The 27,867-nt window shown below is 42.0% G+C and overlaps 1 protein-coding gene across 1 annotated transcript; it reads left to right on the forward strand.

The window, feature by feature from the left end:
- Positions 1 to 1,220: 1,220 nt before the first annotated feature.
- lrrc75bb (leucine rich repeat containing 75Bb) lies at positions 1,221 to 26,475 on the forward strand. Its single transcript, XM_040157734.1, has 4 exons — positions 1,221 to 1,712; positions 7,010 to 7,138; positions 10,454 to 10,566; positions 25,367 to 26,475. Exons 1-4 carry the CDS (start codon positions 1,431 to 1,433, stop codon positions 25,968 to 25,970), a joined length of 1,128 nt encoding a protein of 375 aa, XP_040013668.1. The 5' UTR covers positions 1,221 to 1,430; the 3' UTR covers positions 25,971 to 26,475.
- Positions 26,476 to 27,867: the final 1,392 nt, after the last annotated feature.

Below are 27,867 nucleotides of genomic sequence, written 5' to 3' on the forward strand. Positions count from 1 at the left end.
TGGTGTAAGCCGCCACTGTTATGTGACACAGGGCTGCTAGTGGATTAGGCTTTAAAAGCTTGGGCCCTAGCTCATGTCTCATCCTTACTGAACAGAGAGATAAGGATCCACCCCATGTTTTTCGTTTTGTTAACGTGATACATCTGTGTCAGCGACGGTGAATGCAGATGAAGCGATCAGCAATACAAGCATCTCATCTCCCTGTGTGAATTGTCTCAGTTGCGATGTGCCTGGGGGAACCTGACTTTTGTTTATTGTTTAAAGACAGACTTGGAAAAAAATGTGAACCTTTCCTTTGAGGTTCAGTCATCCAGGTCACGAAAAGCTCGTGTTGAGAGTTTCAAGTCTTCTATAGCTGTGCCCACAAAACTAACAGGTCAGGTTTTTTTTCAGTATTTGATTCTGTGTGGGCTTGATCAATATTGTCACTGATTCAATGGGCACCTAATAGTTTGGCTCATGCGGTCTGCATAGCTGACGGATGTACTTTGGTTAGAGTCTACTCTGCAATTTCAGCTGGGGAGCCTTAGAGTCATTGCTCAGCATTAGCAACAGAATGCCCATCCTACACACCTGTCACGAATGCGCTGTACAGCCCATTGTCCATTGTCCCCACATCCTCCGATAATTGGCACCCAGGAGTACGTTGAACGAACCATGGGCTTGTCAGCGTTCACCACAGAGCACTTCTGATCCTCATGCACATTCTTCATAACCCCTCTGACTGAGCCCCCGCCGGCATCAAGTGCTGCTGGGTCACAGACTGCACAACTCTGACCGTCAAAGCTTGGAAACTTGAGATCCTCAGGGGGTTGGACGAAACAATACGAACTGCTTTAAAATGCGATGTAGTGCAACACCTGTGCAACGAACACAACTGTAGTTACTGGTCCACTTGGGCATAATAACACAATATCTATCTATCTGTTACATTGTCATACTACCAGCAAATGATTATTACTTAAAACCCCGCAATCACACCGGGATAAACAAGTCTACTCCCTGTGGTTGTCAAATGAACACCCAGTGCGTTGTGTTCTGGGGTCAGACTGGAAAGCTAAGCCGGGAGCGGTTTCCTACATGAGTCTCCCTCTCAGGCTTCGCAGAGACTCGCCATCTGATTGGCTGAGGAGCGCACCACTTCTGAGTAAAGCAAAGGATGCCAGAGTGCTCGGGCAGTGCATGGACGGATGCGAGCAGGCGACGGCGGCGAGACCGGCCGCGCAGTATTGCTGTGGTGCTCTGCAGTTCTGACCCACCTTGGAACTTGGAAGCGCTATTTTCCCGAGGGTAGATGTATTCCGGCACATCTCGCTGCAAGTTAAGTGTGATGTTTTGGCTGCATGTTGTAAAATCCCTCTCCTCACCACCACCACCACCACCACCACCAACGGCACCTGCGTTTCCAACGACACGTCCTCTCCGGAGTGATGGGTTCTAAGTTGAGCAGACAGAGAAGTCTCGATTTGGAGAGCAAATTGTCCAAGAGGAGACGGCAGAGAAACGACGCCCCCGGCGACAGCGAGAGAAGTGGCGGCGGAGATTTCTTGTTTACCTCCCTGATGCTCAAGTCCGACAAGCTCCCGGGGATGCTGCGGAAAAGCAACCACGGCCCATATGTCAGACGCGTGGCTTGGATCCGGGAAATCCAGAGGCTTCTCCGGGAGCAGGAGACGGAGCAGGCAGCCGAAGTGCTCAAACTGCTGAGGAAGGTGAGGGATCGGCATTCTGTTGGATCCGTTTGCACTTTACTGTCGGCGTACCGGAAACTTTGTCGTTGACGGAAGAAACGTGACTTGAGTGACTGTAAGATGGGCTAGTACATGCACACGTACGTGAGCGAAAAGTTTTCTTACTTTCATGAGTTAAAAGCCATTTTGATTTTTTTTTTTTTTTTCATCTGCAAATCACATATTTACTGAGGAAGTACGGCGAGTTTTGTGTTCGTTGAAGTTTGCAAACGTCGGAGCTGCCCGCAACATTGCCTTTGCGCCATTGCTTTTCAAAAGGCGCCAGGCTCATGATGCAGCAGCGGTTCGTCCGGTTGTCATGTCCCCGTCACATTAGACCAGACGTGCAGCCGGCGAGACGCGCGACGATCGCGGCCACCGCGGCAACACCCCCCCACCCCCCTCCGTGACAGGCAAGTGCATCGGCAGGTGTCAGGGCGTTAATCATTTTTTTCCCTAAAAGTTAAACTCGTCTGATCATTTACTCTCTGCCACTTCCCACCTATAAAGACTCTGGACTCTGTCGCCCTCGTTTAATATTCCTGACGCCGCAGTGGCACTTACTCACGGCTCATCCGGTGAGACGCTGGTCCGACTCACCCACCTGTTTGGTCTGAGGGGAATGGTTTCGGAGCCGGCCAGTTCATGCTCCGAATATTCGATGAGCTTCCCGACAGCACAGAGCACTGAGTGTATTTAATGCGAGGCCCCTTCAGAGTATAACACAGCCGTTCAAAAGGAGACTTGGCAAAATGAACAAATATTGCTTTCAGTCTTTAATGTGACAAACTCTCTGACCTATAGTGAATGACTGTTGTATTTTTAAATGATAATACCATCCTATAGACCCTTGTTAATAAGGCCTCTTCAGGGTTAAGACTGCAGGGTTAAAAGAAAATCCTAACTTAATAACCCACATGAATGGCAAGCTCCTGTATATAATCCTCTTTCTGCCATTGTTTACTGCTTCCTGTGTGAAGACGGTTTGCAATATACATAAAAGGGAATATTTAATACACAAATCCACTTATGAAGGCGCAGTTTATCCAAATCCAGATGCAGCATTGTTAAATATCTCTCATCTGTCCCTGTTGCACAGCATTGTGCAAACATTTCTTTCTCGCAGCTTTGTATCTCAAAACTATAGCTAAGGTAAGGTTTTTCTGTCTAATCTGTTACACATTCCTGTGTAACACCTTCCAGGGTTTATTCCTCACTTTCTGAATATTTATCCAAACTGTGGGTGGTGGTGGTGGGGGGGGGGTAGTTTTTAGAGCTCAGCTTGAGCTTTCCGTCGCCTTCTGGTAGCTGTGCATTGATCAAAGGAAAACAGTTTAGAAGTTCAGACAAAAGCAGTTCTGATCAAGAGGGCCCCCCTGTCATGAAAACCCCATGCCCATCTGTACAGTGCCATAGAAAGAATTATACAGATGTGTGCAGATTAAAGCAGGAAAAAATGCTGATGGGAAACTATGGGTGTCTGAAAAGTCTAAACTGACGGCAGTTATGTAAGAACCTCTGCACTGAAACCATTAACTGAGGATATAATACTGAAAATGTGGGATGAATCTAAACTTCTCTGTAGAGCTTCATATTCCTATTTGTGTGAAGCAGCAGGGGTGTGACTCATGTATGGCTTCCTCTAAGACTTCACTGTGTCTGTCCATATTTATTAAAGCAATTAAGCAGCCATTCATATCTTATAAGAACAAGGATTTTAAAGATCAACATGTAGATTTCTCGGTCGGGAGCACGGGTGACTTTTGCCTTAGCTCGGCATTTAAACTGCTCACAAAGCACGAATACTCTCTCCTTTGCACACTGAGGTGAAACCAGAGTGCTGCTAGTGTTGTGTGTTGTTGGGGCTGAAGCCAAGTGTCTGTCTAATAATACTTAAAGACTAAAAAAAAAAAAAAAAGGAAAAAAAAACTGGCAGTAGCTCTCCTGTTGTTGTTCTCCGGCAGCAAAGCAGCTTTTTCCTCTCAGGGATGGATGGATGTGCAGATAATCACCTTGAGATGATGGATGCTGGAACACGTCTCGTTCACAAAAAGGAAGTCATTACAAAGTGGGACCAATAACACCGTCTTCCACGCTGTATCTACATCGCAGCTCTGGCTTTTGGGCCATTAAGTTAATTAGTTTGGGATCCTCTAGATATTCATTAGTAAACAAAGAATCAGCAAATAGTCATATCAGTTACGCTCTACAGCATGCACACTGAGTAACCAATGTGCTGCAATGGAGAAGATACTAATTAAAGTGTTCTCTGTTGGGTATGCAGACCTTTTTGTATGACGTCTACGGTTGGCTATTAAAACACACACACACACACACATACACACACATATATATATATATATATTCAGTTTTAAATACTTCAATGTAAAATGTATAGCATATTTATTGAACAAATGCATGTGTTTTGTTACGCCTAGGGGGAGCGTTGAAAAACAGAAGAGTTATTTAAGTTAAATTTTTATTTATTTTTTATTTTTTTCTAACACTAAGCAAAATGTAGCCCATACTGTTCATTTTAACACATTGATAAATGCTTGTCACAGAGCAGCATTGTAGCTAAGTGGTTTACGATGCAGCCCCCATAACTGCAACATCTCTGGTTCAGGCAAGGCCAGGGACCGTTGCTGCATGTACAGCTGCAACGAATAGATGATCGACAGAAAATTCGTCATAATTAACTCTTTTGTCAATACACAAAATGTTTAAATAATTTTTCAAGCAAAAATGCTAGTTGTTTGATAGTTCAGGAGGGGATTGATAAAGAAAATAATCGTTACTTGCAGCCCCAGTTGGGTGTCCTCCCCCTCCTTCTCTCTCGCAACATGTCCTTCCTGCCTTTCTGTATATTTTCAAATAATGACACCCAGTAAAAAAAAAAGATAAATGCTTGCCACAAAACCACATTTACGTAATAACTTGACAAAGACAATAGTTAGTTTAGAAGACTGATACCACTCTCATGCCTTTACACTAAGTAGGCTACAGCCTGCAGCTTGTTAGCTTAGCTTAGCAGAAAGACACTCTTTGTGAGAGTGCTATCAATCTTCTCATCTAACTCTCAGCAAGAAAGCAAAAAAGAACATTGGCACTAGGTGTATGCGGCCTGTAGCTACAGCACAGGAGTAAAATCCATGTACCGGAGCCAAGTGTTCATTTGAAAGCCAAAGAGTGAACAGCGTTTTAGGTGGGGAATTATATTTCCATAATATACTCATTTTTTTAGATTTGTGGGCAAGATCACATATGCAACTGAGCAATAATAATGGAGATGTGAGCAAAATGCCCTTTTGAAGTACAGTATAGTCGTGTTAGAGCGTATAAGAAGAAACTACCCCTCATATGTCCTGACACATCTGACCAAGATGACATATTGGCCTCGTCCTCCTTCAGTTGTTGCCCCTGGCTGGGCAATTGTGTCTTTGGAACTCCAGGAAAACAGCTTTATGTTTTCAGATGACGACCAGGCAGTTTTGACTTCAAAACTTGGATTTGTGACCATGTAATCATGGTCGGAACATTTGGTCAGTCCAGTAAAGAAGGAATTAATCCTTCAGTCCATAGAAAAGAAGCAAGTAAACAAAACTGGAGTCAGAGGGTCCATCACCTGATAGCTGTGACGTGTTTCCTCCACTGAAGCAGAAAACTGCGGGGCTGGATTTGTCGCACTGTGCAGTGTATTTAATTGGATTCTAATGAACTGCTAGTGTGGGAAGATGTTCTGCAATTCGGAGCTCAGCACTTTATTCAGACGTATTGTGATGAGGCAGACTTCAGATTAGATATGCAGCTTTTCACAAGGACATTTGTAGTGGTATCTGAAGTCATGCAAGCATATATACCGGCACCCTGTTGGCGACTTGTAGGAAAACATTTCATGCTTTTATGATAAGGAATCAGTCAAATTAATCCATGGGATCATATCTCTGTGCATATTTTGGTTTCAGCCGTGAATCCCCCACAGAGCTGCACAAAATCAGACTTATCTGACGCTGCAGCTGCACTACATGGTTAACGCACACACCATCATCATCATCATCATCATCGTTGCAAACTAATCCTCAATTTCCTCTCCTGTGCTCCCATTTCCCATTTTCACAAAAGTGGTACGCACTGTTTGCACTGAATGAGGTTTATTGAAGGGAGAGCCGGTCTGGAGGATAGCCCATGCAGAGTCAGGGAATCCCACAGAGCTCCACTGTGATAAATCAACTCAAAAGCTGGAGGAGGAGAAAATGCTGATGGGAGTTTTCCTCTTTGCCTCCACTGTGCCCCGAAGTGTTAGAGCTGTCAGAGCATATAGAGCATGTTTTACACAGCTACGAGCTTCAGCCTGCTATTTGAAAAGCTTCTCGCTTCCTATAGAGCTGACGGCATTTACTCCGCAGCTTGTACAGTTTAACATGACATAAAACAGTCATTGCTAAGAAAAAGGGGATGATTGTCCACTGAAGCATGTTTTTCTGTTCCTTTCATACAGTTTTCAGCAGTTATGTCAGTGATATAACAATGAGTATGCATGAGCAGAGGAAATCATCTTTTAACAGTTGTTACGGATTGGGAGGGAAATAATCCATTTTACTTTCTTCAAACCTTTTAAGTTCTTAATATTTTGTTTCATCTGCGCAGTCTCATGTCTTCCCTGCTGTTTGCTGTTGCTTTTTGTGCGCTGTGTGTGCATGTGTGTTGGTATCTTCCCTGAAAAGGCAGTGGTTGCCGCATGCTGGCGGGGCCATTTTGATGCATCTGAAAACGTTGTGTCTCAAACGCTGGCTGTTAATGACGCGTCAGCATATGAAGCATTACCTGAAGATGCAGCTTCAATATATTTACATTATCAATGCAAATAGAAAAAAAAGCCTGAAGAGGATACAGATATCATCAACCCCTGGAGTTGTGTCCTGGTTCCTGGTTTTATTAAGCTGTTCTTTTACTTATGAATTCTGAAGATAGAAGGTAGAAAGCGGAAGTGCATTGAACTGGAATCAAAAAATATATTTCCTCAGATGGTTTAGAGTTTTGTTTTGTGAAAATTACAAGATTCGTGTGGGCAATGCTACAAGTGAAACCTTGTAGCCCAGAACCAGCATTATTATTATCTATTTTCATGAAACTATCCATGAAATATCAGTTGAATATTGAATTCAGTTAGGTTAAGACATGGCTGTTTTAATGAAATGAATTTCTGGAATTGTACAGCACATGTTACATTTAGTAAAAGTTCACACTACATCACTTTCTTCTCCCTTTTTTTCCCTCAGGACTTGGGCCTCCAGGGGACGTCCCTCAATGACATTCTGTACAAGAACGCAGCTTTTCTCAACCTGGTGGACCCCATTTCTCATGAGCTGCTGCTCGGTCTGGCCCGGGACCTGCAGTGTCCAAAGAGGGTAGGAATCACGAAAAACTGTCTCTCTGTTCGAAACATAACCGACTCCACATTAATTAACAAGAGCTACAATCCTACACGGGACAGAGGCCAGCTGCAACACGTCCACATTTATTCGCCATGCCTAAGTTCACGTGTCATGTTTGTTATGTCCTTGCAACAGCAATGAACTGTCAATTTGCCTCCTACAAACACAACTACAGAAGCTAGGAAGCATGGAAAATGATATTTTAAGTGTTTAGCCATTAGCATAACGGATCACTATGCATCTCTTGATGTGTTAAAATATGTTCAGCATTCTGACATATTGACTTTTATTATGAAGGGAGCCTGCATACTATTCACAGATTTGGCATACAGTAAGTGACTGGATCATGTTGTGATTGGCTCAGCACAACATTTTAATTCAAGCCAAATTAGTTTTATTTATATAGTCCAAAAATTACAAATTTGGTCAAAGGGCTTTACAATCTGTACTACATGCGACGCCCTTTAGCTTTAGATGCCTCGATTCAGACGAGGACAAGCTGTAGAAAAAAAACTCTTTAAAGGCAGGAACCTCAAGAAAAGCAAAAGAGGAGGGATCCCTTCCCCAGGTCAGACAGGCAACAGATGTTATAATATACAGGGTTGACAGATATAATGAATTATAACACACATCCATATTGTCAAATAACAATATGGAAAAACAAAATGTGCTAAATAAAGTGCAATACATGTGAAGAAGAGGTACTACCAGTGCTCAGTGGGCCTCATTTACATCATCCGTATGTGGAAACAGAAACAACATCCACAGTTACAACTGGTATCTTCTTTGATAATGTGCTTAGTCATGTTGAGATGCTATATATCAAGAATGAATCAAGTTATTCACTAGACTAAATTGTTTCAACTGATTTTAATTTTTTTTTTTTTTTGGATGATCATTTGAGATTAAGTACTTAACTTTGAGCATGTATTTTCAGGCATTTTTTAGCCAGGGCCCTTCTGGGCTTATCACTTTTTTTTTTTTAAGTCCTCGTGTTGAAAATCTGGAGGTCAAAATGAGAACTGAGAAACGAGCTATACAGAGGGACACCTGCATGCTGTACGGTGGTTGTAGCAAGGTCAGGGATGAACGGCAAGGCCAAAGGGAGGAACTGAGTCAGAGTTTTACTCGCGGTCTGACTTCCCTGCTGCTCCCGTGCTCTTTCAGCACACAGTTGCAATGGGCTGCGGCGTTGCTCCTGCAGGTGTGTGAGATTGTCTGTTTGGGTTGCTTCCTACTGGCAAGTGTGGGCGGGTGCCCTGTGGTCATTACCCTGAGGTCAGCATGGCTGGTGGCCATGGTCAGTGGCAGTGAGACCTTTGGGGCAGCGTGGCTTTGGCACCGACAGTGAGAGCACTCTGATGGTAGTGACAGCTGACAGGTGGCCAGCGGGAACAAACTGGAGAAGCTGGTGCTGCTGGAGTCCACTGGTGCTGTGATGTCCATGGAGTTCCAGGCTACAGATACCTCTCACTGTTTGTGAGGAACTGTACGAACAAATAAGGTTTAAATTGGGCTACATGATTTAACAAGTTGAAGTCATTTACCAGTGTTATATTATTTTCACATTTTGTGTGGAGGGTGTTGTAGGTTTTATTTCAAGACAAGAGAGGGGTTCAAAGAAAACATGAATAACCCCGGGGAGGGCCTTGGTTTTTTTACAAACTGAAATGTAATGTTCAGCCCAGTTCCCCCATCAATAATTTCCTTACAGTCCCTAAAGGTACAGTCCAAAAGCAAAGGGTTGGTACAGCACCATAATTCAAACAAAGGACTATAATTTGCTATAATTTACTATATTTGACAGGTAAAGACCAATGTTCGACAACCTAGCGTAGATTATTAATGGTTTTTGATGCTGTATCATTCATATTGGTAAACATGGCAGTATAACCTGCCTGAATGCACAAAATACAGATTTTTCATCATTAAGACAAACTCTTTATGCATATGAAAGTCAGATTAACATGGTCATTAAAATCAGGACTGGTCCTTTAAGATATAAATTGTTATGTATCCAGACTGAGAGTCAACCCTTCCATTTGTAGCTTGGCATACAAATCAGGCATATTAAAATTCAAATTACATTTCAAACTCAGGTATGAGGGTGAGGACGCTACAGAAGCACCTCAGAGAAGCTGTAAAACACAGACCTAGGGGCCATTACCGTTATCTGAAGTCTGCAGCTATCTGTGATAGGAAAAGATGGGTTGCCTTAAGATAAAGTCACTGTGGTCTAGTTTGTACTTACCGAGTTCAGATGATAATGACCAGTAAGAATCTCTAATCGCATTTCTGTTTGCTTTGGCGAGGAAACCCCGGCAGGAAGGGAGGGAAAGTGAGAGCTGGCAGCCAGGTTCTCCTGACTGGCTGGCGACCTGTGGCAGGATACTGTGTGAGACGTGACGAGGATGCAGAGAAGCAGTGTGCTGGATTTAAGGCCCGGCAGCTTCTGTGGCCACTATTTTCCACCACGCACGAGGTTTATTTAGAATATATTTTTAGGGACATATTGAGGGGCTAAAAAAGGCACATCATTTGTGAGTGTTTTGCATTTTACAGTCATCAGTTACAGACAGTTCATTTAATGTGTTTTTTTTTTTTTTTTTTGATGCACTCAGGTTTACTAACCCGTGATTCATTTTCTAACACATAGTTACAGCACTGCACATTTAGGGACTCTGTTGATTCTTCCAGACCACAGTGTTCTCATAATACTTTAACATTGTGAATCAGTATGCGCTGCTGTAACGTCGTGTTCAGTCATCCAAGTGGCTCAAGCAACAGCACTGAGCATTTTGAAGCATGAGGCGTGTTTGTTTGTCGCCCAAGAAAAGAAGCGGCAGCCGGAATGGTTAATCACCTTCAGGTAAATTGCCACTGTCTTTCTTCTCTCTCGCCACATTGCCTCTTTCTTGTAGTCGTGTTGTACCATTAATTAGATTTAGCCTGCTCAGCGCAACCCATTCCATTTAACGTCTTTTACGGAGGAGGAAGAGAGAAAAGAGAAGGCAAAGAGGAGGAGGAGGAGACATGGAGCAAGACTGAGGCACGAGGGAAACTAAATTAATGTTGATGTAGAAAATGTTGGAAGCAGCTGTTTTCAAAGGACAAGAGAGAAATGCTTTGTTAGCACATGTAAATCAGTAGTTTGCAGGAATAAAAGAAAGGGAGATCTGACATCCAGCATTTATAAATGAGTTCTACTTTGTAGATATTTAACCTTTTGGCATATGAAGTAGATTTGTATTTGCCGTCCATCATCTGTCCTTTGTGTTTGTGTTGCAGGAGACTGACTCCCTCAAGTCCACCAACAAGATCTGCCGCCAGCTCATTTACCACCTGACCCCTCACTCCAAGTGGACTAGACAGAGCGTGCCCAGGAGGAAGTCTCAGGCCTGGTGAGTGTGTCCTTTCTGCTGTGCCATCACTCATCAGGTCGACAGTTCCTGCCACAGTAAACACATCCTCATAAGGATCAATGCCACTCATAACCCTCCTTAGAGCCCCCCTGAAATACTAGCGTGACTTCGAGGAGGTTTCGTCGGAAATCCTTTGCCTGTTTCTGGGAAGATTTTCCCCTAGTGTTTTAAGAGTAATTTTGTGATAATGTGTTAATTAGATTTTAGGGTTTTCTTGTGTTGCTTCCGGGGAATCACCCTTCGTGCAGTCCTTGTCCTTGGATTTCTTGCCACAAAGGAAAATGGATTTTAAAAATAGAACTGCAGATAATTAACAATAAAATCACATTAAGTCTGCGTTTCTGTTGCTAATATTTCATATTTGTTAGATTATGTGGTGACATTTTCTTCTCAAATGTGTGCTATCTTTGAGGTGGAAAACAACACAGTGCCAACCCAGCAGAATAATTTGGTCCTCTCGTTTCCGGCATATCATTAGTTTTACGTATGAGTGGTTATAATTCAGAGGCTGACCATTTGTATGCTGACCTGAGGTTATTACTGCTGCAGTCGCAGGGGAAGGAATCATTTTTGGTGTGATATTTCAGTGGTAGGGTATGAGGAACTTGAGCATTGTTCACGGACATTGCTAATGTTAGGACAATCCTATACACTCAGTGCCTCACCTGTTTAATGCAGCTCTAACCAACCCTACTGCTCTGATTTGGGCTCTGCAAGTCCTCCAGATTAAACCACAAAAAATACACTGTTTGTCCTAGAACGACACGCAGAAGCATTTTCTGGTCTGACACCACATATCGGCAGAACGTCATTTAACTGTGACTTCCAGCACCGTTACAAATCACTGTTGAAAAACCAGTTAGTTAGGGTCTCCCAAGGACATTGGTGTCCCATGCATCCACCCACCCTCTTTCCTATATGGGCTTTGTTTCTCTGCAATAACGTCACCTGACTTCGTCCTTTGCCCCCTTTATAACTGCTACAGGGCTTTGTCATTTTGAACATAAACACATATTGTTTTCGAGCATTTGTTCACTCAATTCATTCTCAATTCAACCGTAGTGTTAATAATATTCTGCAAGAGTCCCATAATGACTAGAAATGCACTATCGGTCTGAACCTAATTCATCCACACCTTCATTTTTTAATTAAAGGTGAAAAAATTGCGCCACACCTCTGAAAGTAACTTATGCCAATGAAAGTTGATGGAAGAAAATCATTTTTAGAAAATTCCAGGGTGACAGAAATAGATTAAATCGTGGAATTAGTCTGTGATAAATTAAGGCTGTGCTTTTCAACTTTGCGGATTTGATGGATTTCTTTTCTTTTCCTTTTGTGGATTTCATTTTTGAAATACTTCTCTGAATTTTACTTATACTTTTATCCTTGTTGTTTCTTACATCAAGGTTTTTTTTCTGCCATACTCCGGAACGAAATTGTAGTCAGGTTTTAATTGTGAGGCGTCACCAGGATGATACGTTCATTTTCACACTTGCCTCTCAGCCGAAACATACCGTTATGACAAAAACAGCCTCACACGAGCTGAAACACCACCCATGAGAGGTAAAGTAGAACGACAGAAAGACGCTGATTGCAGCTGTGAAAACGTTGTATGAACAAATAAGAATGCTCTCCAACTCAAACTAAGCAACAGGTACATTTGTGGAGATGTTATAAGAAAAAACAAAAAACATCTCTAATGTTGGGCCATTTCAGAGATTTTTTGACAGATCTGTTTAACTTCCCGCCCAAGTTTCTCGGATGCAATGTTTCAAAATAACACTCAACAGAGCAGCGAGGCAGACTCTCCCAGTGTGCTCATTAGCAGGCTCTGTCTCTGCCACAGCCTCCACTGCAACCCCTCCAGACAGCAGCCTTTTACTGTGGGAGTCAGACCAAACTGTTTTCTTTTCTCCATGATAACTACACTGTCTAAAACATGCAGGAATTAATGCCTTTTGATCAAATGACGCATCAGGACACAGTTACATGGTTTCAGATGCTTTTCTGTCATTGATCTTCTTCAATGACAGAAATGGAAATAATCCCGATCCTTCCTTCCCCCTTTTCTCTCTCTTTCTCAGTCTCTGTCTCCTCCTCTCTCACCTCCCTGCTCTCCTTTTTCCCTTTTTTTTTGTTTTGTTTTGTTCCCAGCCCTTTGATTTCTCCTATTTCGAAATCCCTTCCTCGCATTGATTTTCTTCCTCTCCGCTTTTCCTGTGAAATCTTTCTCTCCTTCTTTTGAGAGTCCATTTTGTTCAACAGTTGCCACACAAAGCGGTTCTGCAGTTTGAGCTGAGGCTCTGGGGAAACGCTCTGTCAGACGGAGAGAAAAAGGGGGGAGGTGGAATCACTGCAAGGTTGCCGATTAGAAGTCGTGTATTTCCCTCTTTTTCCTGCCTCTCTTCGAATCGATCAACAATTCTTCATATTTAAGAATGGAAAAGCATTCGCTATCACATAACCTATGTTGCTTTCTTTCTTATTATCATGAAGTGATATTAAAAAGTCTGTGTGATGAATCTAGAATTGTGCTGCAGCCTGCTCTCCAAGCATGCCTCAAATTGGATTGGTTTCATGAAATATATGCTGTTGGTTGCAAATCATCCAGCGATTACTCAGAAATCATAACTCAAGCTTTATTGCTCCAGCCTGCTTTGCTTTTATAACACTGTCACTGCAAAGCAAGTGTGTCACACTTTACACATTATCAAGGCAATTTCTTTTTTTTTCTCTGCAGCGACATGTGCCAGGTTTTTGAGTAATACAGTATTGCTGAGTCCCCAGAGGAGACTTTAATGTTATTGTAATTGGTATTGAATTTCAGATTCATCAAGCTAATTTTTTTTTATTACACAAAAATTGCCCTTCCAGCACATTTTGATGAGGTTAGACTCCAATTACGGATGTTATTTCATCGCTTGTCTTTACTGCAAGGCAACAATTGATGCTTACAGCAGCTATTACGGACTTCAGTACATTTAAAGAAATTACTGTGGTTCAAGAAGAAGACTGATTCTTCTCTCCAGCGTCAAGCTTCACATACTAAGAAGACACTCCACGTATTGAAGGAAATCTATGTGCTTCTGACATTTTTTGCTTCATTCATATCAAAATCGTAAATCATGTGATTGAATAGTAAATTATGAGAGTTTAGTAGGTTAAACATCTTCAGATAACAAGAGGTCAAAACAGTAATTTCTCTTCTGATTTCACAATTATTAACAACATCTGGTAACATTTCATGTTGCACAGGGGAAATAATACAAATGCTCTCAACATAATGTCCTAATGACCTAATGTCTTTCAATTTTAACATGTCAACAGTGTCAACAATTCATTATGCAAACAATGATAGATAAAACTCTTAAGAAACCAGGACCATCAGGTCCAATGGCCGGTCTCCAACACTAGGTTTTCAGTTCTCTCGCTACTCTCTGAACTCTCTCTCTCTCTCTGCTGAACTCCAACATGATTTCACATCAGAACTCAACTAGAACCCGCGCTAAACAGGACAAAGATACTCCTGCCCTCTTCCTCACCTTCCCATCAGCAGCGACAGCACCACACTGACGCCTCCTCAGGCTGCTGAAGGCATCAGTATGCGTCAAACATGTTTGTCGGGTCATCCAACAGAATCTGAAATACCCTATCAGTGCCACCTTTCTGACATCGGAATTGGGGGGGGGGTCTGAAACTCACAATCTGACGATCACGCCCTCCTCACTCAGTGATCGTCCAGGTGTGCAGAGGTGAGAAAGTAAGGCAGAGTTTTAACTTTTCTCTCAAGTTCCTTTTACATCATTCACACTACCTCTCCCACTTTTTGTGTGGAACTGCTGACGCCACACCATGAATGAAGAAAGACTGTCGAGACCTGGTTAACCCCATTTTTTGTTGTGTTTGTTTGTTCACATCAAAAACAAAAGCTGAAGAGAGAAGGTGGGTGTGATTCTGATGCTGTTTGACCATCCAACAAGCACTTCTGATGAAGCATACCGGCAGCTTAGGTGTCCCGATTTGACACCAGACAACATAGCGTACGAACCGTGCTGAAGCTACAACCCAAAGTTGTAGGGCTGAGCTCAATAACAAGTTTCAGATCCCAACTTTCTTCACTAGAGATTCTGCTCTTCTATCAAGTTTAAATCATCGTTTCAGTAGTTGGGATGGGTCCCAACTACTGAAACCCTCTTCTAGCTCTTCTGGTCTTGAAACACTCTCTTCCCCGACATAAAAATCATAGCCACTTCCATACTGTACCTAGGAGCCATTGCCTATCCTGCACACCAGCCTGTGACCTGCATCTTGACTCCTCCAGACTACGCTCACAGATTCATCTCTCTCTTCTTTAAATCACCAGTGTTTGAATGTCCTTCCCACTTCAACAAGATCACCACCTTCTCCCTGTCTTTCTTCACAGGATTAAAAGCTAATTTCCTTTAGTGGCACCTCACCTCATCCTCTTATTTTTGACTCATACCCTTGCGAGCATTAGTCATTGAAAAAGCCGTCCAGGCATCTTAACTGAAACTACAGTATATCTGGTTGAGTTGTGAAAGTTTTTTAGACGTCTGTGTAATATTCTGAATGCTTATGACCAACTTTTCCACTGTATTTCAACGACTATATTTCTATCCCTGGTTTCCTTGACGACTTTTCACCGGCTAATCACTAGAGAAGTGCTTAGTGGGATTCTCTTTCCAGTTTCTCCCTGCTCTGCTCATGGTAATTTGCTCTAATCTTTAAAGAAATCCCTTCTACTTCCCTTCCTCGCTGTTTTTTTCGGCCCTTCTTCCCTTCCAGGGCCACAGCAATATTATTAAGGCACTGCACCCAAAATAAGATAGTTAACATGACAAACATTATACCAGCTTAATAATAATAATATGTTAGCATGGTTCCTGTGAAAAGGCTTGCCGGCATTAGCATTTAGCTCGAAATGTGCCTCAGTACAGCCCCGGCGCATCCATGGTACAGCCCCAAAGCTCTGCTAGCATGGCTATAGTCTTGTTACATGTTTCTTTAACCAGGAAGTCTCTTGATCCATTGTACAAATGACAGCTTGAAAAAACAACACACAAGTAATTTTCCAAATTTCACGTGTAGCAAAGTAAAATATGACTTGAGAAGAATGAAAGATAGAACTTTATTATTTATAACAGTTAAATTCTCTGTGTTGTTGATCTTCTGGATATAATAGCCACTGACATTTCACCGACGCGTTTTGAAGTCTACACAGTAAAAAATGATCCAGTGTGGGTCAATATAGCACTTACATAATAGTTGGTTAACTTGACCCGGTACCAGAGGGTGTTTTGACCTAGTGATAGCGTCACTTTTGTATATTATTGTTTAAATACTGGATAAAAACAGTCCCTTGTCTTGGGTGGTTTTCTACCCATTGGCACTGGGTAAAGTTAACCCCTTAATTGTCTCGCACTGGATCAATTTTTAACCCAGTGATTTTTTTCTGTGCGCCACTGGCTCAATATTTCCTACCATTCTGTATGATCTCACCTTGAGACGAAGGCCCCTTAATAACAATAAACTGTCACCTTTCAATCTGATCATACCTGCTCTCTGATACACAGCTGCTGTGCCTTTTCTGGAAAAATGAAAAACATAACTCTTCTTCAACGTATTAACTTTACATGTGGCATATGTACACTGGGCCATGTGTCCTCCGCTTTTAACACGTGTATGACCTATTTCTAGAGCCAATCCCCCCCCCGCCCCCGGGGTGAGCACTGGAAGGCCGAACAGGCTCTGACTCAGCACGCCTGACTTCTGCCTAAGCTGCAAGGCCGACTCCTAAAGCGTATATGAATTTGGATTTTTCAAGCGCACAGTCACAGATGTCGGGATTTTGCAAAGGATTACTTCCTCTGGTCAAATTTCTGTTCAGATATGGAGTGTTCCACTTGACTGCATGCTGCACTCAGTCCGCTCAATCAGCTTTTTGTTTGACCTCCACTTTTAATAGAGACTTAAAGATCCAGCCACCATCTTCGTCCATGAATAATTGAGGGCTTCCTGCGGTACGACTGAGATCCTGGAGGATGAGGGGGAGGATGAGGAGGAGACGCTCAGTATCCATCGCTCCTATCTTCAACGCGCACGGCCATAAAGAAATAATTAGGATGATTAAATGTGTTCATCAGTAAACACGAGGTTGAAGGTGTTTTTTAATTTAACAGAAATTTACAAACTTTAGGCACGCTGCTTTAAATATCAGCATTAAAAGACATCCTTGGTTTTTATCCAGGGATTTAACCCCTCTTAAGCTCACATTGATTGGATTTTAACTGTAAATCTAAGATAAGGCTGCTGCTGCTGCTTGAGAATAACAGAAACAAGGATTGTTGTGCTTCTGATCATCTGTGGGTCTCGATCCTTTAGGGCTGATACAGATAGCTCCCCAAGATCAAGCCCCTCAGTCTGTGTTCAGAGCCCTGCATTTTAATGCTGGTTTCATAACTGTGCCTTGACATAATATAGCAGACACAGGCGCACTCCTCCATGATATACAGTTATGTAATGCAAACTGTTTTCTGTGTGTTCTGTCGCAGTATTCTTTTCTTCTAAGCTTCCAGTTTGTCGCATCAAATCAAATCATGGGTGAATTTATAGCTCACCCGCGCACATTTTGCATTTTACACGCTACACAGTTGCATTATGGTACATTCTGTACCAAGTTGTTTTATAATCATTGGCACAACAGCACAAATACGCTTTTACCTATGGTGCGAAGTCACATGTTTTTAGGAGTAATCCATGTAGAATCCATGTTTTAGTTTTATTTTTTGTGTAAACTGAGAGTAGCGGAGTGGTAACGAAAGGGAAATTTACAATAGAAATAAGGACATTTTCTTTCTTTCCTTCTTTCTCTTTTTTGTATATGTCGTGTTCCCCCTTTCATTGCTCTGCTTCTCACTTTGGTGTAGGTTGTCTTTTGCATTGAAGAAAAATGTCATTACTCTTTGTGCACCACATTTATGTCCAAAGAACCCATGAGAGTTGTGTGAAGGAGTAGCTGATAGCTGATTAAAAGTTACTGCACTAGACAGCCCCCTTTTCTGTCTTGTGTGCTAATTAAAACTGCACCTTCACATCTGCACAAAAGACTGGTGGGAATTAATGGCAGCACATCTTCAAGGATTTGATGTAGCTGTTTACAAGTTTGAGTATTTTGAGGATTTGGCCCCTTTTTTTTTTTTTATGATTTGCGTCTCCTTTTTTCTTTTTAAGGGCATATGTGCTGTTCCTATCACTGCCATCCGTTCACTCTGTATTAACTTCAACGTTGCTACTTTCCGCCAAACTTGGCATTCAAAGTTTCCAAGAAGCAAGTGACTGATCTGAGGTGTCAAAACACTGCACAGCCTGGAGCTGCTCCATTGACGCCTTACAATGGAAGGAGCCTTAATCACCCCATCCACTAAATGTTTCACTGAAATTTAATCCAAATCCAAATGAGCTTTGGGGCTATTTTTTCCTTCCCAGAAAATGTGCCATTATCTCCATGAAACTGGAGGACACAGGATAGTATGTGCAGTCACCACTTTAGTACATTTTGTACAGAACCGGAGTATCAGTGTGACAGTCGCATAGTTAAGAAAATGACATATTCAACCGCATTTTTTTGCTCAGAGTGACCGTAAAGGATTCTCATTAACACGGGCAAAACTGTCCAAAGGCATGAGAGTCACATATTTGATGCTAAAACTGAGCTGAGTTAAACAAACTGGTTCCGGAAATGTTCAGCACTGTAGCCCGCGGTCACAGGCCCGAAGGCAGATTCAGATAAAACACAAGCGCTGAAACAAAGAAGCCGTCCTTTACCCGCTCACTTTTCAAGCATGAGTTTGTACATTAGACCCTGGCAGGATCTCCCACGGCTCAGCCAGACTACTGCACATGTATTATACAGATGCCTGGAGGCAAAACGGCTCAGATCGATCCGAGGAATAAACAAGTCGAGGCCAAAGCGTTGATGAAGCAGACATTGATCTGACCGATCCCACAGGTCTGTGGAACAGCATCCACATCCAATGTTTCTCAAGTGCTTTCATTTCATTCCCCTGAAAAGTGTCTCTCTGCATGCTCAGCAGGAAATAAATTTGAATTTGTATTACAGATATTTTTCCTTTCAGCTGAGATACTATATATTATCTCTGATCTGCTCAGTGGCAAACTGAAGTTACCTGATCTTTGCAGTTTTTAACAGAATGGCCACAGGACAGCAAGTGAAATACTTTGAAATGACTTTTACAAAATATTAAGATGCAAATATTTTCTCACCCGTTACTATTAAGTTGCCTGTGAGACAAATCAACAGTACCACTTTCTAATACAGCTTTATAAAGAGTTTATAAGTTGTACATATTTTATTAATGGTTAATAAATGATTTAGTAATATTTTTAAAGATCAGCAATTGCCTAAACCATTAAAGAGATAATCTTTTAGCATCAAGTTTGTTAACTTATCTTGCTTTGTGTTTTTATCTAGCTGGCTTATTACACATCTATAAACAAGGAGGAACCAGTTCCAGATTTCGGGACATGCGCTAAATTGTTTTCCTGCCAAGAATTTAAAAAAATATATTGATATCACTCTCATATCTCTCAATTACATGTATTTTTACATAGTTTTTGCACAGATTAAACAAAGGTGATGTGTTAATTGGTGATCTTTAGAGGTGCTAGTAGGTGGATTTTGTTACCTTCAGACACAGCCAGACTAGCTGTTTCCTCCTTTGTTTCCAGTCTGTTTCCACTCTTTCTGCTAAGCTAAGCTAACCAGCTGCTAGCTGTCGCGTCAAATTTACCGATCAATTGATCAATTAATTGACATAAGATTAATAAGTGTTTTTTGAATCAATTAATCGTTTAAGTTTTTCAAGCAACAAACTCCGATCATTCTCTGGTTCCACCTTCTCCACTGTCAGTATTTTTGTTTTACAGTGTCATTGTACATTGAGGATCTTTGGGATTTGGACTGTTGGTCAGACTATACAACACATATGAAGACGTTACTGAAGAGTCTTGGAAACTGCGGAGGACATTTTTCCCTTTTATATATTTTATACACCAAGAAATTGATAAGTGAACCGAGAAAATGATCAGCAGGTTGATGGATAATGAAAATAATCCTTAGCTGTGGCCTTAGTGGTATCGCTCTTTTCATAAGTGTCAGGAGCAAACAAAGCAAATAAGCATATTTCCCAAATTGTTGTACTATTTTTTAAATCCAAAACTTTTGAATCCTGTATGTAGTGTGTCTTTTTAGAAAAGAGAATAAAATCATTAGCCCCAGTAGCTCCAGTGAAGTCTCTGTGGTTGTACAGCAGTGCTGAAAAAGAGTGTGAATGCTCAGGGAAAAAAAAGGCAAACACTTAAATGTATTTTTTTTACTAAGCCAGGCAGTCAATCACCACCCATTGTTATATTAAATCCCACAGTAAATGAACATGAGGGAAAAAATACAACCTTTAACACTCCCTCCTGTCTCTTGATGTATTACTCATTCATGAGAGTAAACGAAGGGGAACATGTATTCTATGTGGGTGAGCAGATTACAAGTTTCTCCTGCCATTTGCTTTTAACTCTCACCCTGGTGGCAGAACACTCAGGGGTTGTACGACTCTCTTCGTAAAAACGCCACTGCATTTTAATCCAGGAGAATGTACTCGTAGGCTCAGCCCTTTTTAAAATGTTCTCCTCTCTCCATGTCTCTCTGCTTCAGTGTAGAGGGAGCGTTTGGTTGCATTCGAGCGGAAATTGATTAGCAGAATGGTGGAGAAGGGAAGCTGCAGACTAACGCTGATAATGAGCACTTAACTTTTGTAACATCACGGGAGACAACTCAACTGAGTGGGGACTAACCTGACAATTAGTGGGACTAGGCGTGGGTTAGAAAATGAGTGTGAATGCGGAAATCAATGGATCTGCCATGACTTTTAATGGAAAACCATTTATCTTGTCTGGGGATGTATGGCACAAAAGAATAAAGATGGAAAAATACAATATTATATGTGGTAAATAACAAAGTTTAGATGTGATTATATTATACTGTATTTGAACATATTAAAAGACATATCCATAAATTTGCATAAAAAGACACTGCTGGAGCAGATGTGTTGTGTGTGCAGTTGTTACAGTTGTCGCTGGGCAGCTGGGGCTGTCTGGGATAAATCTCTGCATCACCATTGGCAGCCTGTGAGAACGATGAACTCCATCCAGTGCTGTTTAAATGCAGATGGATTCACTGATTCTTCAGCAGCGTATCCCTCATATTTCAGTTTTTAAAATGCATCATTAAAAGACACATCCTCTGGTGTTGTTCCTTTTCTATTAGTGCGATCTCTAAGCCTGCACTCCATTTCAACATCACAAACCCCAGATGTTTTATTTCCTACTTCTGGGGTTTACATAACTATTGAACAGCAAGGACCCTTGTTCAGTGCATAAAAGTTAACAATATCCCTGAGGAAAGACAGGCATTGAAAAGCAATTAGACAGTCTGCCTGAACCCATATTTAAGCAGACAGTAGTTCGACATGAGAGTCAGCTTTTATTAGATTCCTGCACTGTTGTGTCAGTTGCTCCTGAGGATGTCAATAGATGGATTTTGCCTCAGTTATTTGCTTTTAAATGAGTCCCAGTACAGGGGACACTCTTGTTTCGCAACATGTTTATACGGGGTGACTATCCTTTGAAGTTGTTTGTGTCTGAGTTAGTCCAAGAGGATATGCACCACTGCCTACGAGCGCGGCAGCCACATCAGAGGGAGCGAGATGAGACATTTTGTTGTTTGTGTTTTTATCATTTCATGGTGATGGACTACAGTTCACACTGTGGCTTCAGAAATGCTAGCTGTGCCCTTGGGCCCGCGGCCAGTCGAGCAGCCGGTGGGTGGAACTGTGCCCACGGAGCCTGGAGGCAGCGGATTTGGAAGGAAGTCTGAAGTCGTCTCTACTCAGTCTCATTAAAAGCACATTAGAGCCCACCCTCCCCCTGCACCACCCACTCAGCTACAGAACCTACCCCGCCTGACTCTGTCTCATGCCGTAGCTCTTCCTACACAAACATAAGCAAGCAGGTGAGAGGGCAGTGCTCCAGCAGAAGCAGGAAAACCTTCCTAGGAATTAAGCCCAAGGGAACAAAAGTCGATGCTCATAATCGGTTTCATTACAGGAAGGTGCATAAGTAAACTGCAGTGGTACAGTAAGCCTTAAGTCACGGGAGTGGTCGAGTGTGCCAAGAAGCTGCAGATGCAGTCAGACTTTCCCAACATTTTCAGAAACTATGGTTAAAGTCAGTGACGTTCAAATTCAGTCAATTCACCTATTAGTCGAATTTACAGAAAATTAATTATTAAACATCAATTTAATAATTGGTTTATTGTTTTAAGGAATTTATTAAGCAAAGGAGATCAACCGTTTAATGGTTTCAATCTTTAGGTTTTGGACTGATGATCAGACAAAAGAAGCAATTTAAAGATGTCACCTGAGGTTCACGGGAATGATAATACATTTTAAGGACTAAACCTGTGGTTCCCAGACTTTTTGGCTTGTTACCCCTCAAGACAAAGCTGTTTTTACTAACAACTCCTCATTACAGGTAGCATATATCTACAGATAGTGGCCAATTCAACTAAAGAGTGAAGAAAAATGAAGAATTTGAATACTTTTTAGAGGCCAGAAGATGTAAAATTATCCAGTAATTTTAATTTATAAAAAGATTATAAAAAGTCAAAAAAATAAACTATACTTAATATACTGTTAATCATCTCAATACCTCTCAGATTTATCTGGCGATTTCTTAGAGGGTCCTAAAAATCCAAGTACAGGAATCATTTGACCAAATGATTAATCATTTAATCATTTAACTTAAGAAAAAAAATAATTATTAGTTGCATTCACATGAAAACTGATTGAAGTCTTGATATTTTAATTTGTACAGCATTATTGGAGCCTTAAGTGGCCAGATGAGGATGTTAATTCCATAACCTTTAAAGTAAGCCACTGAAAGAAGAAAAATGAAAGAGTGAATACAAGTGCTTCAGTTGATCAAATTAGGAACAACAGAGGCAGTGAGATTGATGGTGATGAAGATGGTGGAGAAAAAAAAAGAGGCAAAGAAATAGAAAGAGCAAGAAAGTGAGGGGAAGTGAGCAAGAGTGAGTATATGAAGGAGGGAGAGATGAGTTATAGCCTACCCCTAGAATCAATAATCTTGCGAATCACACCCCCAGTGTGATCTTTTTCTTCCCCTTAACCGAGCAGAGAAGGTGACTGATGTAAGAGCACAGTCTGCCGATTTATGAGGCTCCCAGACAGACCAGAGAGCAGAGAGAGATGTGGGGATAATCCTCGCTGTGCCTGAGGAAACAGAGGGACGAGCAAAGGCGAGTGGGACTAAGACAAAGAGAGGATAAACCTTAGGCCAGTCAAACAGAACATTTTTCTCCTGTTTGTCATCTTTTTAAAACAGAGTCTCCCACGCTTCCACCCCATGGTCGTTAGTATGGCAGATGTCTTCGCTCTGGTTTTTTCCTAGTTCGAATGCCAGTAAAAACAAAGGGGTCTTATACACTGCAGCAGGCTCTGTCTTAACACTTTGGTGCGACCATGACATGCATCAGCTGGGGTATAGCTCCTATGCATATTTGACTACATTCTGGTATGGAGAGAACATTTTGTTTCATATTGCCGAGTGCTATCAGAGGCAGTGAGGGATACAATGATCCACCCTGACAGGTGTGTTGGTTATAATAGTACTTTTCCTCAGGATGGATTGACCCCAGCAGGCGCGCAGCTGGCCACCAACTTTGTTAGACCTTGAAATTTGGTTGGATGTAGATTGTGACATCGGGTGACCAGAATTCAACTTCAGGACTACGTCTAATGCCAACAGTAATTTGACGTAGAATACTGACGAAAGATGGCATTGATATTTTGTCGGTTTTAAGTTGCATTGCTACGCAACCGAAATCCAATGTTTTCCAAACATCTCATTCCAACGCCATCTTGACATACCGACATTCTAGTCGTGAGATATGGTCACCGACACCCAACGTCTGCTAAACATCTACAAAACATCTACAAAACGTCACCGTGTCAGTTGGCCAACGTCAGGTCTTGATGTCAGCACAATTTTCATTTCCAACTAATGTCTGTCCAACATTGGAGTCGTTAGCGTCCAACGTCCTTCTGACGTTACAATGCCATGTCCTGGGACCTCACACCTGTTGTCTGAAGTCATTTCGACTGAAATAGATGATCACTTGCCTTTATCGCGCTTGTTTCTTGCCCAGTTTTGTCCCTCTACAATGTTATCATCCATCCATCATCTACCTTTTTATCCTCCCGTCTGTCCCACACAATATCTCAAAGAAATGTATCAAATTCTGACAAAACTTAAAGGAAGCTTTGGGAAATACGCATTTTTGCTTCCTTGCTTAGAGTTAGATCAGAAGGTTTTAACAACTGTTATGTGTGTACACTAGATATAAAGCTGAAGCCAGCAGTCAGCTAACTTAGCTTAGCATAAAGACTGGAAACAGCAGGAAACAGCTAGCCTGGTTCTGTTCAACTGTAAAAATAACTGCCTACCAGCATGTCTAAAGCTCACTAATTAACATGCCATATCTTGTTTATTTAATTTGTACATAAACCAAAGTGTAAAAAACTACAATTTTACGGGTTTTTATGTCCTAAACCACGTCTAAGCTATCTCGCTGCTGGCGATAGCTTCATGTTTAACAGAGTGATATGAAAGTGGTATCAGTCTTCTCATGTAACTCTCAACAAGAAAGCAAATACATATATTTCCCAAATGCCAAACCTTTTCTTTACGAGGAATGATGTGTCCTATTAGTCCATTTTAGTATTTTTAGAATTGCACTTACTGACTCAAAGGAGTCACTACAACTTTTCACTGTCTATTGCATCCTATTGCTGCTGTGCTTTTTGACAGTTTTTACATGATGTTCACTGGCTGCAACGTTAGAAAGAAAAGGATCTCACCAGTGAATTTTCTCGTTTTTCAAATTTGCTGATCAGCCCCAGTGGTTCAATCACCCGGAACTCGCAGTATTTTGGACACATGTGACCTGATTTTTAAAAATCTAAAGAAAAGGATCTGTCTCTCTCCTGTATCCCTGTTTTCAAAATGACACTTTTCCCAGGGGTGCAACTACCACCCCAGCTCAGAACAAGATGACACATTTGTTTCTAACTTGCCCGGACAGGGGGGCACCATATTTACTTTTGCCTCATTCACGCTGATTTCCAATCGTTTACTTATTCATTTATTGCCTTTGGTGGTTGTTTTGTACGTAGAGACTTATTGCTGGCTTAGAGATGACTTTACGGGAAAAAGTGACACCCGAAACTGAACACAGTTGGTGTCTTTCAGTGGATGACATTCGGCCCAGGAGACAAAATTTGTTGCTTGAGGGACTCAGACCAAGACACATTTAAATGAAAATTCTCTTCTTAACATCATTGATTGCTACGCTCTCTAAACTCTTTTTTTTGCATACTGTGGAGTTTCCCTGTATTTGTGGGACAGTGTGGTACCCTATTACAGAAATCAATAACCAATCAATCGGTATCATTACATAGAGAGCGTTTGTCTTTACACACTTTTGGAAAACTGACTGCTAATGCTGAAGAGCAATTTTAATACTGTCTGCAACAGATGGCCACTTTGTGCCTCAGAGGTGCAACTTGTAAACAAAATGAACTGTGTTTTGTCTCCTCTGTCACAGTCTGAAGACCACCCTGAAGAAGAAACTGTCAGGTGACGTGGTCAACCTGTCAGGCATCCCGCTGTCTGGCCGAGACGTCCACCGCGTGGCCTTCTACCTCCAGAGCAGCAGTGACGCAGTGTCGACTGTAGACCTGAGCTTCACCGAGCTGCAGGACGAGAGCTTACGGCTGCTACTGCCTTACCTCAGCGGCCTGCCGAAACTCACCATCCTAGCTGTCAATGGCAACCGTCTGACAGTGGCCATCCTGAAAGACCTGACAGACACAGTCAAAGATCCTAAGAAGTTCCCCAGCCTGGCCTGGATCGACCTGGGCAACAATGTCGACATCTTCACTGTGCCGCAGCCGCTGCTCGTGGCCCTGCGGCGGCGCTTTGGCTTACGCAGCAGCCTCCCCACCATTTATGAGTACAGTGAGGCGCAGGCATTCGGTCACTACAACCCAAATATGGAGACCTCTGTGGAGGAGCCCAGTCTGTACGAGGAGGGAGATGTAGAGGAAGATGACAGAGAGGAGGAGGAGGACAGGCTGGAGCTTCAAGCCTGGGGCTTTGGAGAAGAAAACATGCCAAAAAATGTGCCGCTGCACTTCTGTGGGAGGTGATCACCCAGAGCTGCTTTCTTTTGGACTGCCAGCCCCTTGTATTCCTCTGTATATCATCGCCCCAAAGTCTAGCTTCCCGCGCAAGCAGATGTCACCGTGGCAGAAGATGCTTACAGTGACCCACATGTTTCTGAAAATAATCTATCTGTGTTGTGTTTCCCTCTGGATGCTCTGACTGCTGAAACCCAGAAATGTGATGCAGAAAGTTTGTACAGACAGCAAGAATATATTTATATGGATTGATTTCACCTTTAGTTGTCCAGGAGGAGTTGAACTGAACTGAGCAGGCTTGATTTTTTTCCAGTGCTTTATGTTCCTAAGGTTTTGTGAGCTCACACCTAGAAGCTTCCTATTATCTGTCACTGTCCACTGGAGCCGCTGGGGTTAAGTGCCTTGCACAAGGGCACCTCAGCAGTTGCTGTTGAGGACAGGGGAGCGTTATTAATTCACATTCCCCAAGCATATTTTTCTATCCGGCCCAGCCTCTCTAAGAACTTCACCCCTGCTGCCCTCTTTCTGTGAGAAGTCTGAATAAATCAAACTAAATATCCTACTTAAGAAATCGATCAGTTTTATTTCAGATGATGTTTTTGCTATGATATATATATATTTTTAGTCAGAACTCAACTGCAGTGACATTAGGTTCACATAAAATATACTTCCAGTTTTTCCTTTTGGGACACAGCATTTATTCAGGAATTATTTTTTACACGAATGGTGAGTAAACAAAGCATGTGGAATCCATTTTAATTTAAATTCCAAGCGCTGATGCTGTATATCAACAGTACATGTTGATAAACTGATACTGCAGCTGCACCGAGAAAAGCCTCAGCCAGTTACACACATGCAGACATGCAGACGACACACACAGTGCTCGCGTGTGAGCTGCCGATGAACTGATTGCGGCCTCTATCGGGTTTCGTTAGGCCCGTTCAGTCACAGATGGCGAGCGGGAGATATATTTGTTCCCAGCAAAAAGGACTAGCCCCAGATCATTTTGTCCACTGGTGGTTCATGAATGATTGTATTTATGAATCAGACCACGATAAAGATGGCCACTCTGCTTTTAGAGACATATAAAGAACAGAATTGACGACGAAACGATCATAAATAGCTCTGCTTTTATCATCTCCTCTGTGGTGCTACAGTCTGCACATGAATCTCTGTTGTGGCATGAATAAAGTGCAACAGTTTCTAGTCTTTTTTTTACATGTGTAGTCATCATCTTTTTGTATTGTTTTGTAAAAAAAATAATGGGCATGACTGTTTACTATAATGCAACATCAGACCCCACAGACAAAGAGCATGTTTACATGTACATGAATATCCCGACAAATTTGAGTTGTTGCTTTTTTTTGGGTGGGGGGGGTCAATAAAAATTGCCACATGTGAACACAACTCTACAGGAGCCCACACTTTATCCTGACTATAGATGTTAAAGGTTTGTTCTCTTTCCATGCTATTATTCAGGAAAATCTGTTTACTTGTGTTTACAGGGGTTATTATGAACAGGATGATTACTGTGTGTTTGTGTGTTTGTGTGTGTGTGTGTGTGTGTGTGTGTGTGTGTGTGTGTGTGTGTGTGTGTGTGTGTGTGTGTGTGTTTGTGTGCTTGTGTGCTTGTCTCGTGTCTATGAGAGCATAATTAGAGTGCGCGCCTGCGTGCATGAGTGTGTTCTGGACATGCAGAGTAAATTACTACCTTTGATCGTGGTATTGAAATGTTTACTCATTTGCACAACTCTGCCCCCGAATACACAAGCTTTGTTTTTATGGGCTGTTGTTGTTGACCTAAAAACATACTGTTTCACTCACGTTTTAAAGGAAATGTTTCATCTCTTATCGCGTTTCAGTTTGATAGATAAATCGTCAACATTCATACAAATCATTGCCAGGA

The sequence above is a fragment of the Xiphias gladius genome, chromosome 20 (assembly GCF_016859285.1).
Source record: "Xiphias gladius isolate SHS-SW01 ecotype Sanya breed wild chromosome 20, ASM1685928v1, whole genome shotgun sequence".
Classification (NCBI taxonomy): Eukaryota; Metazoa; Chordata; class Actinopteri; order Istiophoriformes; family Xiphiidae; genus Xiphias; species Xiphias gladius.